General features: G+C 37.8%; 2 protein-coding genes across 2 annotated transcripts in view; one reads left to right on the forward strand and one right to left on the reverse strand.

Moving 5' to 3' along the window:
• The window catches only part of LOC127432388 (stAR-related lipid transfer protein 13-like), a 53,106-nt gene extending 47,871 nt beyond the window's left edge, over positions 1-5,235 (reverse strand). The window contains exon 1 of the mRNA XM_051683403.1: positions 4,864-5,235. Within this exon, the coding sequence (XP_051539363.1) occupies positions 4,864-4,987 (124 nt within the window). The 5' untranslated portion in view covers positions 4,988-5,235. The remainder of the gene's footprint in view (positions 1-4,863) is intronic.
• LOC127432392 (spartin-like) overlaps positions 1-19,528 on the forward strand; it is a 471,452-nt gene that overhangs the window by 314,467 nt on the left and 137,457 nt on the right. The window lies entirely within an intron of this gene.

A 19,528-nucleotide genomic window follows, 5' to 3' on the forward strand; every position in this document is an offset into this window, starting at 1 on the left:
GGAATTCGGAGGATGCATGAAGTGTATACAAAATATTAGGCAGGTGGTTTTAATGTTGTGGCTGATCGGTGTAGATATCCTTTATCTGGTGAATATATAAAAGCCTAATTTGGTTAATAATTAATATAGAGCATTATAACAGAGCGAAGTCTCCGTCATTTAAAAATAAGAATCCCCAGTGTGTGTTGGGCTTGCTTATAGTTAGAAGTCCCACCAAATTGTATTTTTTTACTGGTTATTATTAAAATTTTGGTTGCACAATAAAAACTGCAGCTGGAATTTTATTCATATGACTCTTGTGGCCTCTGTGTCTGTGCCCATCACAGTAGGGAACGAATAATACTTTTTTTTTAACATTCTATAAATCGATTTGGAAAACTATTGGCCGATTAATCAGTTATTGGCCTTTTCCACCACCATATTGCCAAAATCAACATCAGTCAACATCAAATCAAAATGTAACTTCATATTTCTTTCTTATGATTATGAAATGAAATGTGTCACATTTTGACAGGTTTCATGAGATTCATCTAAATAGCTTGACACAAATTGCTAATTGTTTAAGAATTTGTTGAATCAAAAAGCTTTCACAAATTTCACTTTTTTGTTTATAAGTAGCCTACTATGTAGGTGACTAGAGGCTAACAGTGCACTGACCTGTTTTCTTCCCAACTCTTTCTGCCCACACTCAGGGCCGCTCACTTATAGTTGGTATTCTTTGGGAGATCCCTGTAGGGTGCTCAGGGCTTTACTTACATTCCACAAAATAGACCTAGTTTTCCTGACCTCTTCACCAGAAAAAGCGCAAGAGCCAGCATCATATGCATCCTCTATAGCCCCCAGGGATCAAACAGTTCCAAACAGTCAGTATTCCACTGAACCATGAAGAAAATATTGTAAATGCAAAAAGAAAACTGGTAACTGGCAAAACATCCAAAAACAGCTGATCTTTAGGCCAAAGTGATTCCGATACGACAAACTGGAGACAGTTTTGTACGGGAACATGCGTTTTGGTTTTCCCAACTTAAATGTTTGATGTATGAATGGCATGCAAGGACAAGCCTGGAAAGATTCGGCTAATACATATCAGCATTATAACATGCATTTTCAAATTACATTTTATTTTTTATTATTAGTTGTATAGTGCTTTTCACGATATATATTTTCCCAAAGTAGCTTTCCAAAGACTAATGTCTTACAACTGAGTGGTGGTGGAGTAGAGGACTAAAGCACAGAATGAGTAAGAAGAAGGTTGCTGGTTCAATCCCCACAGCCACCACCATTGTGTCCTTGAGCAAGGCACTTAACTCTGGGGTGATTGTACCTGTAAAAGTGTAAGTTGCTTTGGATAAAAGTGTCTGCCAAATGCATAAATGTAATGTAAATGTAACAACCTTCAGTAAGCATGACAATGGCATGGGAAAACCTGATAAGATGTTTAGTTTGGATGAGGAAAAAGCCTTGGGAGGAACCAGACTCAGCACGGGGAGCCCATCAACCTACATCTATAAACTATCAAATGTTTACAAACCATGGAGGTCTATAATACCTGGAAAAAGCAATCTGTTACATTACCATTCATCTCAAAGACAGTTGACACCCTCCCCCCCAGAATTATGTGTCCATCTTTGCTAACAGGCACTCAATTTTGGGCACAGATATTTCTGAGCCAATCACCTGAGCTGTAAATGCCATGTGACCAATCACTGTGGAGCCACATTTGACGTAATTCATTGTGAATTACGTCATGACAACACTGATTGGCTAATGGCATCACAACATGCACAGTCCCAAGCACTTCACTAGCAACAGGTAGGCCTATAATCCAGCCACAGATTATGATATTATTGAATCAGTAATTAGAATTTAAGGTATAGTTCACTCAAAAATTAAAATTCTCTCATCGTTTACTCACCCTCATTCCATACCAGATGTGTATGACTTGCTTTCTTTTGATGAACACAAACAAAGATTTTTAGAAGAATATTTCAGCTCTGTAGGTCCACACAATGCAAGTGAAAGGGTACCAAAATTTTGAAGCTCCGAAATGCAGATAAGCGATATGACAAGTGTGGGTGAGAAACAGATAAATATTTAAGTCCTTTTTTACTATAAATTCTCCTCCCTGCCCAGTAGGCGGTGGTATGCACGGAGAATGTGAATCGGCAAAAACAAAGGTAGAAGAATGTGAATGTGAAAGTGGAGATTCCAAGTAAAAAAGGATTTTAATATTGATCTGTTTCTCACCCACACTTATCATTTCGCATCTGAAGATTTGGATATAACAGCTGGAGTATGGATTACTTTTAAGCTGCCTTTATGTGCTTTTGGAGCTTCAAAATTTTGGTTCCAGTTCACTTGTATTGTATGGCCCTACAGAGCTGAAATATTCTTCTAAAGAATCTTTGTGTTCAGCAGAAGAAAGAAAGTCATACACATCTGGGATGGCATGATGGTGAGTAAATGATGATAGAATTATTTTTAGGTTAACTATCCCTTTAAATTAAATATTATGATAAATTATAGTAAGAACTGAGTCTATCCAGGGGTAACAGAAGGGATCCAGGTGTGTATGACAGAGACATGTACTGCTTTGAAAGATTACTGCCCTCTGGTGCTCATGGAGTGAATTTTGTTTTCAAGATGTCATTCATAATTCATGAAGTTCAGCTAAGAACATCTCACAGTCTTCTTAACCGCTACAGAATGAAGTCCAGCCAATACACCCACAAAAAGGCTGTGCCAAAATTACCTAAACATGAGCTTGATCCATGAAAACAAGCCCTGTGTTATTAAGAGCATTTACTCATATGAGCAAAATTCACTGCAGGTCAACCAGAGGTGAGTTGTTCATGGTCTAAATCAGGGAGGACACTGCGCATGGTAATCCCACACGTTTTATCAGTAACTGCAGTCCATATGCCCAATACTGATGGGAATCCACTCAAAAGTGGCACTAATATGCTCACAAAGCTATTAAAAATGACACTTTTAATAAATACATCTTTATATGTGATGTTTACCCAAGAGATAAAAGAGCTGGAACATAAATCAGAGTATAAAAAGAAAAATTAGGTTACTGGGTTGATGGGAAGAAAAGAGAGTTTCTCTCTCAGTGGGTCCAAAATTGCTTTTAAACAAGCTTTTCCTGTCATTTCCTCACTTAAAGCCATGAATGAGTAAACAAAGCACTGCCATTTATGTGATAATGGTCCCTGTTTTACAAGATCACATTACTTCATTCCTCATGGTAAAAAACAGTAAAGTGTCCAAACGCATGTCAAAATTACATTCAAGAAACAGTTGAGTATTGTTGTATGTAACTATACACCAATCAGCCACAACATTAAAACCACCTGCCTAATATTGTGTAGGTCCCCCTCGTGCCACCAAAACAGCACCAACCCGCATCTCAGAATAGCATTCTGAGATGATATTCTTCTCACCACAATTGTACAGAGCGGTTATCTGAGTTACCGTAGACTTTGTCAGTTACAACCAGTCTGGTAATTCTCCGTTGACCTCTCTAATAAGGCGTTTACGTCCACAGAACTGCCGCTCGTTGGATGTTTTTTTGATTTGGCACCACTCGGAGTCAATCCTTTAGACTGTTGCGTGTGAAAATCCCAGGAGATCAGCAGTTACAGAAATACTCAAACCAGCCCATCTGGCACAAACAATCATCCATGCGATTATCTAATCAGCCAATCATGTGGCAGCAGTGCAGTGCATAAAATCATGCAGATACGGGTCAGGAGCTTCAGTTAATGTTCACATCAACCATTAGAATGGGGAAATATTTGAACTCAGTGATTTATTCATGGCATGATTGTTGGTGCCAGACGGGCTGGTTTGAGTATTTCTGTAACTGCTGATTTCCTGGGATTATCACGCACAACAGTCTCTAAAATGTACTCAGAATGGTGCAAAAATTACAAAAAACATCCAGTGAGCGGCAGTTCTGTGGATGGAAACGCCTTGTTGATGAGAGAGGTCAACGGAGAATGGCCAGACTGGTTCGAACTGACAAAGTCTACGGTAACTTAGATAACCGCTCTGTACAATTGTAGTGAGCAGAATATCATCTCAGAATGCTGTTCTGAGATTCTGGTTGCCGCTGTTTGGCGGCACGAGGGGGACCTACACAATATTAGGCAGTTGGTTTTAATGTGACACTGAGTTGGTTTTCGAGCTTTTACAAGAACTATAGTATACAAAACTACTAACATGTTGAACTTGACAAGAACTGATCAATACAATACTGTACTTTACTCTACTATACTATACAATCCTATAGCTACTATGCTATTCTTTCATGTTGAACTGAGAACAAACCAAAACATTTCATGCACTAGGAATGTAATATGAAACATCTGCTCCAAAACAGACATTTCAGTGTGTGGAAGAATATTTAATGTAGCTTAGGTTAAAAAATAAAAAATAAATCGTGACACTAACATGGAGTGAGTTTGTTTGCTGATAGTTTTTGAGCATTTAAAGTGTTCCGCAGGAATGCAGCGCATTTAATTCATTTAAAAGGCAGACATCAGCTAATTACATTACCGCAAATGCGGCTGCAGGAGAAAACGATGCGAGCAAAATTATATAGACCGGTGTAGCGTAATGTCAGTGTTGTTTTTATTCATTTATAGGCAGCAAAGATTCAAACCTGCCAAGTTATTAAACAGCATCCAAGTGGACAACATGACCATGAACATCAAAAACTTGACCTTCCCAAAACAGCAATGAGGACCCATGTGTCAGGTATAGCCTATGATACAATTCTGCATCGTTATTTACATTACATTTACATTATTTGTAAAAGGTCATTCTAGCGCTGGCTTGTCAAGTACCGTCACTGACCTGCCAGTCGTTTGTCCCGTATATTTCTCCAGAGTAAATCCCAGGCTTTGGATGTGGAGTCGCGCAGCTGTTCGCTGATGGACCGCCGCAGCTGCAGTTTACTCGACTTTCGCTTCGTTGTCATTGTTAATGGTGACACATAATCGCGCAGCTCTCGGGTTTTCGATACGCGTACCTTTATCCGTTATCTGCCCGGTCGGTCGGGACTCTGGTGCCGCAGTTGTCGTCACTCCACCTGATAAGCGGCGCTGCTTCACCTTGCAGCAGGAGAAAAGACGAAGCGTTATATTGCGCTCCGGTAAGAGAGTATATCGGACGGACAGTCCACTCGGACGAGTTTTATGCTATTATAGAGGTTTTCCCGCGTCTACAAGGAGCGCAATATGACAGTGATATTAGCTGTGTGAAGTTTCCAAGCACTAGTGCAATGCAGAGTTGCATGGTACTCTCAATGCAACTGATTCTCTCTCTCTCTCTCTCTCTCTCTCTCTCTCTCTCTCTCTCTCTCTCTCTCTCTCTCTCTCTCTCTCTCTCCGCGCGCAGTTTCAACAGCGAAATCTTGACAGGGACTCGTAAAATGGGGTAGTTTTACATGTAGATTATATTTAAGTTTTTCACCATTTTAATCACCTTTGAGCTTAATTGCAACCAGTGGTATAGTAGTGTCCCCAAATAAAACATGTATCTGATCTCTAAAATTCATATATATACATTTATATACAGTATATATGTTAAATGTGTAAGAAATAGGCTATTCCCCCCCCCCCCCCCATAATTTTTATTTTATTATATATATATATATATATATATATATATATATATATATATATATATATATATATATATATATATATATATATATATATAAATGGATGTTGTAATTATACTCCCACATGTACTTACAAAACGTATATCTTGCTGTAATGGTGTACAGTACACAACTAAGAACAATGGTATGTTAAATATGTATTTAAATTAATAGGTGTCGTTAATGTTCCTTTCATTAGGCTACTATGAATATTGTTAATACTTTATAATTAGGCTACTCTAATTAATAAACTAATACATACATAAAACTGTTAAGCATTGTATAGCTAATATGAGTGTAGTAATGTTCACGTTAACAAGTTATCTATTGTTAACATATATAGCCTACACTGTAAAAAATGTCTGTAATTTTAACAGTAAAAGACTGTAAAATGCTACAGAAATAAAACGTTAATTGATTAACGAGTATTAACTGTAAAATATGCAGTAAAAAATGTAATATATTTTAAAAGACAATACAGTAGTTATTACAATAAAATATTGTAAAAAAAAATTTTTTTTAGATTGAAGAAGTATGATTTTCCTGTATAATTAATGGTAAAAATTGTTTTTACATGTTTAGCAAGAGAGTACATTTACTTTTTACAGCAGATTATTGTTAAAATTACAGTATAAAGCAGTAATCAGGCCCCATTACATTTCATTATATTTTATGGGAATAGTTGTGTTTCTTCTTATTTTTAATATCAGTTATGTACATTGGGGTGTACTGTTTTATATCTGATGTAGTTTAGTTAATGTTTATTATATTGTTTTAATTTCACATGTGTTACCCTGATGGTGTTTAGTCTCTACATCTTTATTGGCCATTGCTCCTGGAAGAGCCACTATTGGTGAACTTCATGTCATCATGTGCTCTTATGTAATTACAACAAAAACCTTATAAAGTAAAAAGCAGATTTTTACAGTTTCAGTAGGCTAATATAAAGTTGAATGTTTTTTTTTTTTTTTTACTGTAAATTTAACAGAATTTTTTTTTTATTTATTTATTTTTTTTTTACAGTGCCATTGTGGTCATGTAAATTACAACAGATTTAAACTGTAAAAGTTACAGGTTGTTCTGTAAAGTTGTTTACATTTTTACTGTATTTTTTACATAATTATTCTGGCAACCACAGCTGCCAAAGTTTTTTTTGTAAAAACAACAGGATTTGTTTTTACAGTGTATACATAAGAATGAATGGTTATTTGTTTTATTTGTGTACTATAATGTGCTTTTCTGTATATAGTGAAATTGTTTTCCTACTTAGAAATATAAATTAAAATTATTTGATATCACAAGAAAAAAGGCACCACCGACAGTGGTAAAAGGCAAAAAGAAAAAAAAAAAAGAAAGAAAGAAAACGATATTTGCTGTAATATTTACATCTGTGAAGAGAATCAAAAACTAGTATTTTCACAAAGTTCAATTGCAAAAAACAACTTTAATGAACAATCTGGACCTCCATGTCCTCCATGCAAGTCAACTGTTCCTGCTCATCTTCAAACGGGATCTTCTCCCTGCATTTTCCCTAACTGCAGATTCAAGGATTGGACCTATTAGCATTAATATTGTTATTGTTCTTTAGGATAATATAACAAATTATTGCAATAATTTAAATAAAGAAAAGACCGTGAGCCAGTGTTTTCTTATATATTATTTTTTAATATAATGCACTGCATCATATTTTACTGTACTATACATGTTATTCTTAATGTGCACTATTCCACATGTATTTACAGGGATTTTCCCTCTTTGAAAATTTTTCAGCAGCCGCCGAAGCAAATTTTATGACATAAAGCACCGAAAGCAAGATGAATATGTGCAAGATATGCTTCTCAAGCGGTAAGCAGATGTGCGTGGGGTAACTGAAAACTGGTATCTCTTGTGTGTTGCGCGATCCACTGAGAATCTCTTGTGCAAGTGATGCACTCTTCTCTATCCTACTATTGTGTACTGGAGCACACAGGTGTGCTCTCGTCAACCGGGCTCCCCTCGAAGTGCAATCTCTGGTAACAGGATAGCGCAGAGTGGATCATATGTACGATTAAACTGGGCTTCTCTCGATATCATGCCACATAACAAACCTTGCATGACTCATTTGAATTCTACATGAGAATTTTCTATTTTAAAGTGCTATGGTGGGGCAATTCAGCCATTTCAATTTGGTGTGAACAGGCCTTCAACGTGGGCCAAACATTTGTCTCTCCGGCCCACGGGCCGCCTATTGTGGAATCCTGCTTTAAATCATCATGTAGTTAAAACAGCTTCTTTTACTGATCTCGTGTTCTCGTTACTGATCTACTAACAGAATGAGGCATAAAGTCATTGATAACACATTTTTATGTCCTATTTGATGTTTTACATGTAGTCTTGAGCATCCTCATATTTAAACGTACTTCCGAACGCCTCCCCCTGCAGTGTGGCGGGTGTCTGAATGTCCGCAAACAGTATATCATTTCTCAGCTGTTTTGAACTTCTTTTTACTTCTGAACGAAGAAGAACTTCTCTGTAAGCATGCTTGGGCCTTAAGTCAATGTATTTCATTACTCCTCTCTTTAGAGTTCACATGCATCTATACATTCTCTCACTCACACATACATTCCAGTGGCTGTGGGTGTCAGGCATTACATTGGCTCAGCTCCCTCTCAGAGGGGGTGTTTCAGAGAGAAAGTTTAGAGTTACAGGCTTATGTCAGTAAGTTACAGTGGTGACATGACTGGCATGAGGTGTGGAGAGAGAGGGAAACACATGAACGCAGGGGTAAAGCACTCAGTCTTTTCCACACTTCCATCCTGGGTGGGACGCAGTTAAACCGAATACACTGTAACAGAGAGCCCGAACCTTAACAGACTAAGCAATACAAACTGAAGGAAAAAGATATTTTACGCAAGTGAACCCTCAAAATAAAGTGCTGGGGTAACTCTACCCGGTGAACAGCCAACCAGGAGCCAGTCTGGCGGTGACAGGGTCTCACCCCATGAAGAACTGTTAACATTTCTATAAACATCCCAGTGAGATGATTTATGTAATACAGACTTTACAAGGACAAGGCTGTGAAATAAATGTATATTTATTTCTAATAAATTTTTGATCAAAATGTTAAGTTGTTTGTATAACTTACTTTATCTTTTTTTATGTTAGCATTTCAGTTACTCACATTTACTTTCTATAATGAGAGTAAGTAATGATGCCAAAGGGGAAAAAAATGAACTAAGAACTTGTCTTTGGGATGATCTATGTATTGATGTGGCACACGGGCATAAATTGAGGAACCATGTTATTTAGGCAATTATCATTAATTAAATAATTGAATCATTGTTGATTTAATAATTTGGTAATGTTTTCCTTTTTTTATGTATTTATTTGTATTCATTAATCACTTATTTACTCATTTGTTATTTATTCACGTAGATTTGTATTAATAATTTTTAATAATAATTGGTATGAATTGAGACAACCTGTTGTAAGCCTTGTTTGTCAAGTACTGTAATAATAAAAATAAACAATTAAAATAAAAATATTTTTTACACAAAACAAACAAATAAATTAATAAATACCAATAATAATTTGAGCTAACCATTTGATCATCAATAAAACATAAAGAAAAGCCTTGTTGTCACAAATTATAGCACAAGGTTGAGCTTTAATGTATCTCTCTACCACTATATGGGTTTCAAAACAATGACGGATTCGGGAGCGAAGTTGTGTGAATATGTAACCTGTGCCTGGCCCCAGACGTCACTCCATGTTAGTGTGGTTATCACACAGCAAACTGCTCATCTGTGTGAAAGACTCAGAATTCATACTGAGTCACCAGGGCCCCTCCAGAGACTCTAATTAATATTCATATCAGGGGCCAGTGGGCGTCAGGAGGAGTCACTGGCCTCTGGCATCCTCTACTACTTTCTCATAAACGTACAGAATTCAAGAATGCATGGCAAAAACAATTCTAGAATGTGTCTTTTACCAGCTTCACACATTCAGGACAACCAGCCCCCAAACATCTTATGGAGACCAGCCAAACACAGCAGCAAACATGTTTTTTGTTTTTTTGTGAGCAAACATGCCATTGAGCATGGGCGTGTAATGGGATAGAATTAGGACAGGCCGACGTTCACAGAATCAATGGGAAACAGACTTAAGAACAGCACGACTCTCAGTTTTTCCCCCTTATCTGGTAGAGGCCAAGGTTCTGTTTTTTCCTGCTTATTCCATGAACTTTCAAAATACTTGTACTTTACATTTTTAAGCTGCATTTCATGCCACCAGATCCCAAGACCACACAATACGAATTTAATGTAAATGCCAAAACCTGTAACTGTAACTGAACAGCTGATAAATAAAAAATAAAAAAGATCAAATATCATGATCATAACTGAAAATTATGTCATCATTTACTTACCTTCATGATGTTTCAAACCCGTATGACTTTATTTGTCTGCCTTTGTCACCAGTCATTTACATTGCATCTTTTTGCCATACATTGGAAGTGAATGATCACTGAGGCTAACATTCCCCTTAACATCTCCTTATGTGTTCCATGGAAACACACATCCAATAATCCCTTTAAATACTATTTTCTTCATCATTTTTAATATTTCTTTATATTTACAAAAACTGGTCAATGCTTTAACCCAATGCAACTTACAATGCATTCAAGGTATACGTTTTATCAGTTTATGTGCTCTCTGGGAATCAAACCCATGACATTGGCGTTGAGCTACAGATACAATAAACATGATTATGTTATTTCACTGCCAAGTATTTTCCCTCTTACACCTCTATTGACATATCTAAGGAGAAAAGAAAGAGTGTGTGTGGAGTTCAGTGTGGGTAAATTATTACAGGTCTGTGGTCGTTCAGTGACAACCGAGGAATGCAGGGCCGCAAGGTCAGATGGACATAGTCACTGATCTAACTTTTTGTAGAGGGGCTTTTGTGCACATCAAGGGTCATCTATGTCAAAACATGATCTAGAAGGAAATCCCTTCAAGTTTCCAGTAAATACACAATTATTTTCTCCTGAAAATCACAGCACCCGAAACTCTGGAACTGTGTATTACATCCTTTGGAAGTCCCTTGGACAAAACATCCCCAAAATGTCACAATTCCCTTGGGACACTCCCTTAATCCCAGACATGCCCAATATCCTACAACAGACTTTTTCCTGCTGTCTCCTAACTTCTGTAGAACCCCCGTTGCCCTGGAACCATTCCCCTCACCACGGTTTTAAAACGAAGGATATCAAGATTAAGAAAAAGCTGTGTGCCAGATGGGACCGTTTTCATTAACCTTATTTGTCAGTATGCAGCTGTTTTTAAACATGTATGGTCTGTGATCAGAATTTGTGCTGTTCAAAAGTAATAAGCACTGATAATTTTGCAGACATAACTCAGAAAACAAAGAAGAACCAGTTCTGCTCGTGTTCATTGATGCCACAAATCTGGCAAATTTTGGCAAATCCAAAGATTATTTCATCCTCAAAAGCGCTCATTGTGCCTTGTTTCCAGGTGGACGATACAAATCCCAGTGTGCCCCAACCTGGTCTCATTACAAGATGTACAAATAGTACAACATGGCAAGACTTTTACCATAAAAAAAAATTAAACGAACCAACAAACAATGCTATTATGATTTTTCATAAGTTTAACCTCTTACCCCAAATCCTTAACCTAACCATGTTTTAGTAGGAAAATAACTTTTGTGTAAGAGGAAAGAGGAAAGATCAGCCCCTTTTAGGTGAATCTAGAAGATTAAGAATATTTTTAAAAGACATCAGCAATGAGTCACTAACGGCATAAATCTCATCAGCGGTATTTTAGCCTCTATCACACCAACAACTGTGTGAAGAGTCTAAATTGGGTCAGCGGCTGTCTGGAGCCTTGGCCGAGTCCTGCCCTGCCCACAGCATCCCATCTTCAGATCTTACTTCCACAGCAAAAACACACCAATACATTTTTTAAATCCCTGGAGCTATTTTAATTGGTATTTAATAATGCAGAGAGATTATTATCAGAGGTGAGGATTACTGAGACTGAGGGGATGGGCTGGGCTGGGGTGAAACGATGGCTAATGGATGATGAGGAAGGGTGTGTATGTATGCGAGTGTTTCTACTATCCAACAGAACCCAGTGTTTGTGTTGGCCACACAGAACAACTGTTTTCCCCTGAGGCTGAGAGGGACACATATCCTGCTGGTTCACAACCCCCCTTCTCTACCCCCTTAGGCTTGTTGAAAGCATTCAGAGGTGTTCAAAAGGATCTGACAAGCAGAATAGACCAGAGAGTTGATGGCTCTTATGTGAAGGTCGAATGAAGTAAACAAGGGTAAATGTACACAAACTTAAACAAATGTGTTCCGGTAAATTTGTTTTTTGAGGGGGCACCAGTGGCAGTCGGGACTTACTTAGTGCCCAAGATGAGGAAAGACATGACCAAAGAAATAAAAAACAGAAGGCTCAGAAATCTGAGGGGGCATGGGCACGACGCTTGTGCACGCAGACACAAATGAAGATAAATGTACACATAGCCCCATTTAAATGCATTACGGTGAGCCCACTTATGTCCAAAATGTACACATGCACATAAACGCAGGTAAGTGCAACCATAATCCATTACAGACTATACTACAGCGGGCCCGTATTTACTATGTAGACTGTGAGGTAAAGAGAGGCGTTTAAGCTTGAGCTGCATTTTTGAGGAGGATTTCTGAACTATAAATAGACATAAAAGCAGCATCCCTCTACTACACACAAAACAAGCAAGCAAGGGGCCAAAATGCATGCCAGCAGACAAAGAGAAGTGTGTTTCACATGGAGAGAGTGTGTTTGTCATGTAAGTGTAATCTCTTGGAGATTTCTGTTCAAACTAATATTATACTGCATAATAACTCTTAACTCTTACCTTCTTTTTTAACACCGATCGATTGACCAGACAGACAGACAGACATGGACGGATGGATGGATGGATAGATATAGCTGCACTGTATCACTATAAAGCCATTCAGAATTAGGGGGAATCTCAGTGCCACCCAAGTGGGCAAGAGTGGGTGCCACAATCTGTTAGACTAACACCCTGATGCCAACAATCCATTGTAGGGTTAAGGGTTTTGTGTATGTGCGGTTATTTTGTAGGAACAGAGTGGGATGTCTGCCAAACTCAGAGTGCTGAATTAGCAGTCCAATTAAACATGCACAACACTTGCACCAATAGCACAGCAGGCTAATTAACCGACCTTCGTTTTGAAACCAACATAAATTGACATCTTACTGGAGTGGAATCTCTGAGACTCTCAAAACTCTTTCCAGTTATTATAAGCATCTAACAGTTTTTTTGCTAGATAATCTCTCAGAGAGTCTTACAGTTACAGCAACTTGTGGTTTTAAATGCAATGCGCTGTTAACTGCTGAGCCAAGACCTTTTATTTTTTACTGCCTGCAAAACATGCTGTCCCACACAAACCTTTTTATTGAGTTATTTTTTTTATTCAGATCAAAATACCACACAAGATGAGTATAATTGGACTTACACAAGCATTTCCACACAAATATACATAAGCAACATTCACATTCACAAAGTGACATCTAAGATTTTAATCTTGTACATTGCTATATTTATATGCATTAAAGGAAATGTTTACAAAAAAATAACAATTCTGTCACCTTTTACTCACCTTCATGCCATTCCAAACATGTTTGAAGATGTTTTGAAGAATGTAGTTAGTTGCTCTTTCAGGGCAATTACAATGAATGGGGACTGGAGCTTTCAAGCTACAAAAATGACACAAAAATACCATATAAGTGTCATAAAAGTGGTTTGTGCTAGACAAAATGTAAATTTAAGACCAACTACATTCTTAAAAACATCTCCTTTTGTGTTCCACGGAAAGTCATGCGGGTTTGGAACATAAGGGTGATTAAATGATAGCAGAATTTTAATTTTTGGGGAACTATTGCTTTAACGGGCCAAACTATGTATATGGATGTGGCATGTGTTTCCCCTGCCAGTCCCAAGATTAGCTAAAGTGTGTTTTCTCAGTAGAGCACATGCCTGAAGTGCCAGAGTGTTTGGAAATATCGCACTGTGTTCTGTCAGGTCCTCTCCTGACAGGCTGTCTCTAATCAGAACACACAGAATCATGTCTACCCTCAAGTGTGAAACACATAATCCCTATAGCCTCTGGTCAATGTGTGCGTCTTTTTCTTTAAATGTTTGTGTACTGTATTTCTCCTACACAATATCACATCTTATTCTTCACACACATAAGTGTGTTCCTAAAGGGCTCATGCATGCTCTGCAAATATGCTTTTACACTAATATACACACAAAGACACAAATTCTTGTTTAGAAAGAAAAGTGCATATGGGTGTAGCCAAGTGGAGACTTAAAGTCATACACTAGTCATAAATTTGACGTGGCCCCTTTAAGAACCGGGGTTTTGCGACACTGCTTTCCAGCACTCTCATGTGTTAGGGTGCTTTCACACTGGCAGTTTAGTTGGAAACAGAGCACGGTTCGAATGAAAAATTGGTAATGTGAAAGCTGTCATGCGGACCGGGGAGCACACCGTGGTACAGAACCTGAGACTACCTGTAGGAGGTGGTCTGAGTTCGGTTGCAATGGAACTGTAGTGCGATTCGCATGAATGTGAAAGCAACTCGGACTCGGGTGCGCACTCGTTCAGGAAGTAAAGTAACCTGCGCATGCGTTTTAGCTGATGACGACATCATTAGTTTCGACTAATAAATATAGGGTATAATAGGAGATGACAGTGGTGATAACTTCATCTTGGACACGAGCGTGCTTAAGCGTGCAGTGTAAACAAAGATGCAAATGAATTCCTTACAATCAGCTGTCTCCTCAAAAAACGCAGTTTGCGAGCAGCAGCAAGCCGCCTTCCCCTGGACATCTGATGAGTTACACCATGAAGCGCACATATACGCAGTTGTCGTTCACTCTGCTGTGCATAATGGCACCAAAATAACAAAAAAACAAAAAGTATGATGAGTCGTGTTTTGTTCTCCATGCGTGTCTGTGATGACGTAAGATGAACGCAAATGGACCGGGGTTCAATAGAATCAAGTGAGTGTGAAACCAGACCAACACTGCGGGGGGCACTGGGAACAATCGCACTCGGAATCGGACCGCAGCAAACGTGCCCAGTGTGAAAGCCCCCTTAGAGAGGTTAGAGCATGCATTGTGCAGGAGAGCTCCCGGTGTTGTACATTGGTTGATAATTCTTTGGGTAAATATCAAATTTTACACAAAATGTTATTAAATTGCATTAAATATGTGTTCACAAGTGTTATGGATCATTTTTGAAGGATGCATTTGGATAGCATGTGTGGAGTTTGACCACGTTTTCTGCACATGTGATGATTGGGTATATAAATTTATTATTAATCATATCTTATTTAATAATTTATAGCCTAGAATGTTTTCCAATTAAGTAAACATGTGTAATGAGAATTCTATTGTTTTAAACTGCAATACTGAACATGTCCTTAAAGCCTGGTTAAAAATAAATAAAATACTGTGAGTGATTTAAGCATGTGTTAAATGCATAAAATGCTGTGAATGATATAAGCATGTATTAAGGTGATGTATGCTGAAGCATATGGGTAGGCTAATACTCAGTTTGTGTTTTATTTTGACATTAGCCTCTACTGTATTTCATAGTACCTTATTTCATTTGACCTTCTTTCATTCCCGTATTTCATTTTTTTTCTTTCTTTCTTTTAAATACAATGCGGCCGTCGACAGCTGTTTTTTTCTCTTTTTTTCAAAAGCCGTCAGAATAAAACTCAAAAAGATATTTTTTACTGGCTACATGGGTACTATGGCATGTAACTATCTGGAAAACACTCATTATTTTTACAATTCCATTTGGTGATGCTACTGGTACAGAAATGACCAATTCCGAAATCGGTGCAAAAAATGTGGGGGAAAAAAAGAGAAAAACAAAGACCACATATACATATACTGTAACCTATGAACTTACTGCAAAGACTGAGTGATTTCCCTCTAAGGACAAGGACATATTTATTGAGGAAATTCCTAAGAGCATTAATTTCTCTGGTTATGACTGCAGATTATTTGAGGGGATCAGGTAAATGTGAAATCTGTCGGAATGCTTTTAGGAGCACTTCTGCTGTCCTTAGCAACAGCACATAAAGAGATCTGTACTGAGATAAGCAAAAAACAAAACAAAAACAAACAAACAAACAAAGAGTTCTTTGAGACATCGTTGGAAAAGCATTTGAAAAGTTATCAATTGAAAACGTCCGTGCCTTCAGTGGTCTGTCATACTGGAACAATCTCTGAATGAGCTCTATGTTATAGATTTCAGAAAATACATGAAATTCATACTTTTCAGTGTTCTTGTGTATATACAGTAAATAAGATGCCTTAAAAAATACAGTATATCAAGTATGAAAACTGGTGCACAGTAGCTGCATTTTACAGACACTGCATTTTATATTAGTTATGTTGACCTGGGACACACTGAGGACATCAAACACCTGTGAATGTAAAACTTTTCTCCACATTTCTTTAGTGGGACATTTTTAATGGAATAGTTCACCAACATATGAAAATTCTGTCATTATTTACTGTTATTATGTGGAACAGAAGAATTTTTAAAGAATCTTCACACAGCTCTTTTCCAGACAATGATAGTTTATAGTGGCCATGGCTGTCAAGCTCCAAAAGGACCAAAAACAACATAAGTGAACCATAAAAATATTTAATATGACTAAGCAAGACTGTTGTTTCCTAGTCATAAAATATCGATACATCCAATATTAATTGCCATTTTATTTTCTCAATACGTTTTTGAGGCATCAATTTATTAACATTAGCCAACATTTAAATTAGACGCCTAATTTGTGCTTTCTATTCACTGTCAGTCGGCCTTCCTGTTAATGTAGTCTGCCGTAATAGCTTTGGGAGACCACAAGGTGGTGATATAACAATCACTGAAGGACACGTTGATGCACTACAGATGGCAAAGTTGTGAATCTAGTCAACATACACACAAAAGTTACAAAGACATTTGAACTTCTTAAAGAATGAACAGTGACGCTGATGAGTTTACAGGTCAGTGTATGAAACTGGTGTAACTGCGCTAACTGAACGATTAGAAATGGCGACGTTTATTATGCAGTTTCTCTGTATGTAGTCTTGAACAGGTTGCATTCAAGCTGTCAAACCACAAAAGACATACTGGACTTGTAACTGAAAATACATTGTGTAGACTATATGAATGATACATATACACAATGTATCATCCAGTGATGGCAAGAGTAAATAATCTATGTTATGGAGTCGTAGCTGGGTGTCGTTGTGCGTACATTCATAGAAAATACTTGTTTCTAATTTTAGAACGCGCCATGTCATTCGCCAGATGCGTCCGGTGTGCAACCCCTCTTTAAGTTACCCTGCCGCTCACACTTTACCAAAGTTGTGTTGAGAAATATGTATGAAGAGACAAAAACTATTGTGCAACAAGTAGACCTATTTTTATCTGGAAAAAAAATGATATCAATCATTCAATATTTTGTATATCAATAATCACAGGAAAATGTTCTGATTATTGATGCGTGACAAGGCTATTGTTTACTCATTTGATAGTCTATCTGAGGCAAGGTATATGGGAACATAAAAATATTATTGACAATAAACTACAAACATGGTTGGAGCTGATGAGTTTTGAAATTGAGAATCTACCTCAATAAGTGTCCAATACTGGTTTAATACAGAGAATATAATGAGAAAGAGAGCTTTTCTTTGTGCAAAGTCACAGGTTTATGTTGGGTCTCTGCTAAATACCACTGAGACTCTCGTTTGCTGCGTTTGCATTTTGTACATGCGGTTCTACTGTACCAGCTGCTGTATGCTGACATAACTCTCACACACACACATGCTGACCCAGGCAGACCCAAGCGCTATGCATGTACTGTCACTTTCAAGCCACATATACACTATGCAGACACACATACAAAAGAGGCATATCACAGGGGCCTGGGTAGCTCAGCAAGTAAAGACGCTGACTACCACACCTGGAGTTGCAAGTTCAAATCCAGGACGTGCTGAGTGACTCCAGTCAGGCTTCCTAAGCAACCAATTGGCCCGGATGCTAGGATGGGTAGAGTCATGTTGGGTTAACTCCTTGTGGTCGCTATAATGTGGTTCTTGCGGAGTTGTGCGTGGATGCTGCAGAGAATAGCGTGAGCCTCCACACGCGATAGGTCTCCGCAGTAACTCGCTCAACAAGCCACGTGATAAGATGCACGGATTGACTGTCCAGACGCGGAAGCAACTGAGATTCATCTTCCGCCACCTGGATTGAGGCGAGTCACTACGCCACCACTAGGACCTAGAGCGCATTGGGAATTGTGCATGAAAAAAAATAAATAAATAAAAAAAGAGGGATATCACAGAAAAGGCAAACAGTGAAGTATTACCCTGGTGACATGACCTCACGATCTGGTAAACACTGGTAATGTGGGAACTAAACATAAACACAGTTATTGTTAATACTGCATGAATAATTCAGCCTCACAATATTTGACTGAAATAAATCTAGCATTTTAAAGGGATAGTTCACCCAAAAAAATTCCAATTCTGTTATTTACTCTCCCCATGTTGTTCCAAAACCGTATGATTTTGTCCTGTGGAACACAAAAGGAGATGGTAGGCAGAATGTCAGGGACTGAAAGTCCCAGTCACCATTCACTTTTATTGTATGGAAAAAAAGATGCAATTAAAACAAATGGGGACTGAGGCTTTAGTGTTCCAGGGATGAAAGAAAGTAATATGGGGTTGGAATAACATGAGGCAGAAAAAAGATGAGAGAATCCTTATCACTTTAATGTCATGAGAGATACTGAACTGGTTTGAATTTTAATAAGTGGCAATGAACAGAGACTGACTGTAATTAATATACACATGTGCATGCACAGATACATGCCACAAAACACCCACCTAACCCCAAAAGCATGCACAAATACATGTAGATCATTTAGGTTAAACTTTATATCCCAAGGCCATGGAAATTAAACATGGAAAAAACACTTTCCTCTTTTCCACATCCTGTGAGATGTGGCTGAGGCAAGAGCGCTCACTGAGTAAGAAAGGAATGATGGGGATAAATGTGTACTTCTATTCTATTTTGAAGCTAAAATACTATTCTATTTTGTGTGTTTGTAGGTCATAGGGACATCACAGTGAATGGATTAGATTAGTCCAGATGGAATTGAAATGTTGGGATCAATGTGGCCTTTAAGCGCTTAAGCATCTCTAAAGATAACACAACATTACTGAATATTAATTCTCAGGGTGAGATGTGTTGGGGGTTACATCCTCCAGCTGGCCTAGAACACAGACTAAGACAGAATTCGATATTTTCAGCTGTGATGGTGCAGGTGGGCCAGAGAGAGGATATAATAGATTTGGGCTGCTAATTTAGTCTCCCATCTGTAAAGCAAAGAGAAGACTGAGGGAAATTTTAAACATCGTACACAATATGTCACATCCATAATAGTAATTGATCTACTGACCTTCAATTCTGACTACATATTTCAAAGTAGGCACTGGTCATGGAGGCAAAAATGTGCAGCTTACTAGATATTTTGACTTATGTTCATCTTATACCATCCTGTATCATTTTGTGAAGATTTTGCTGAATTTTGTATTATTTATTTATTTATTTATTTGGTGATGATTTATTTTATCTAAGACTTCTGCTTTCGGAAACTTCTTAAAGGAACTGTTCACCCAAAAAAGAGAATTCTTCCATTTACTCAACCTCATGACATTCCAGATGTGTCTGACTTTCTTTCTTCTGCACAACAC

This window comes from Myxocyprinus asiaticus, chromosome 42, assembly GCF_019703515.2.
Source record: "Myxocyprinus asiaticus isolate MX2 ecotype Aquarium Trade chromosome 42, UBuf_Myxa_2, whole genome shotgun sequence".
Lineage (NCBI taxonomy): Eukaryota > Metazoa > Chordata > Actinopteri > Cypriniformes > Catostomidae > Myxocyprinus > Myxocyprinus asiaticus.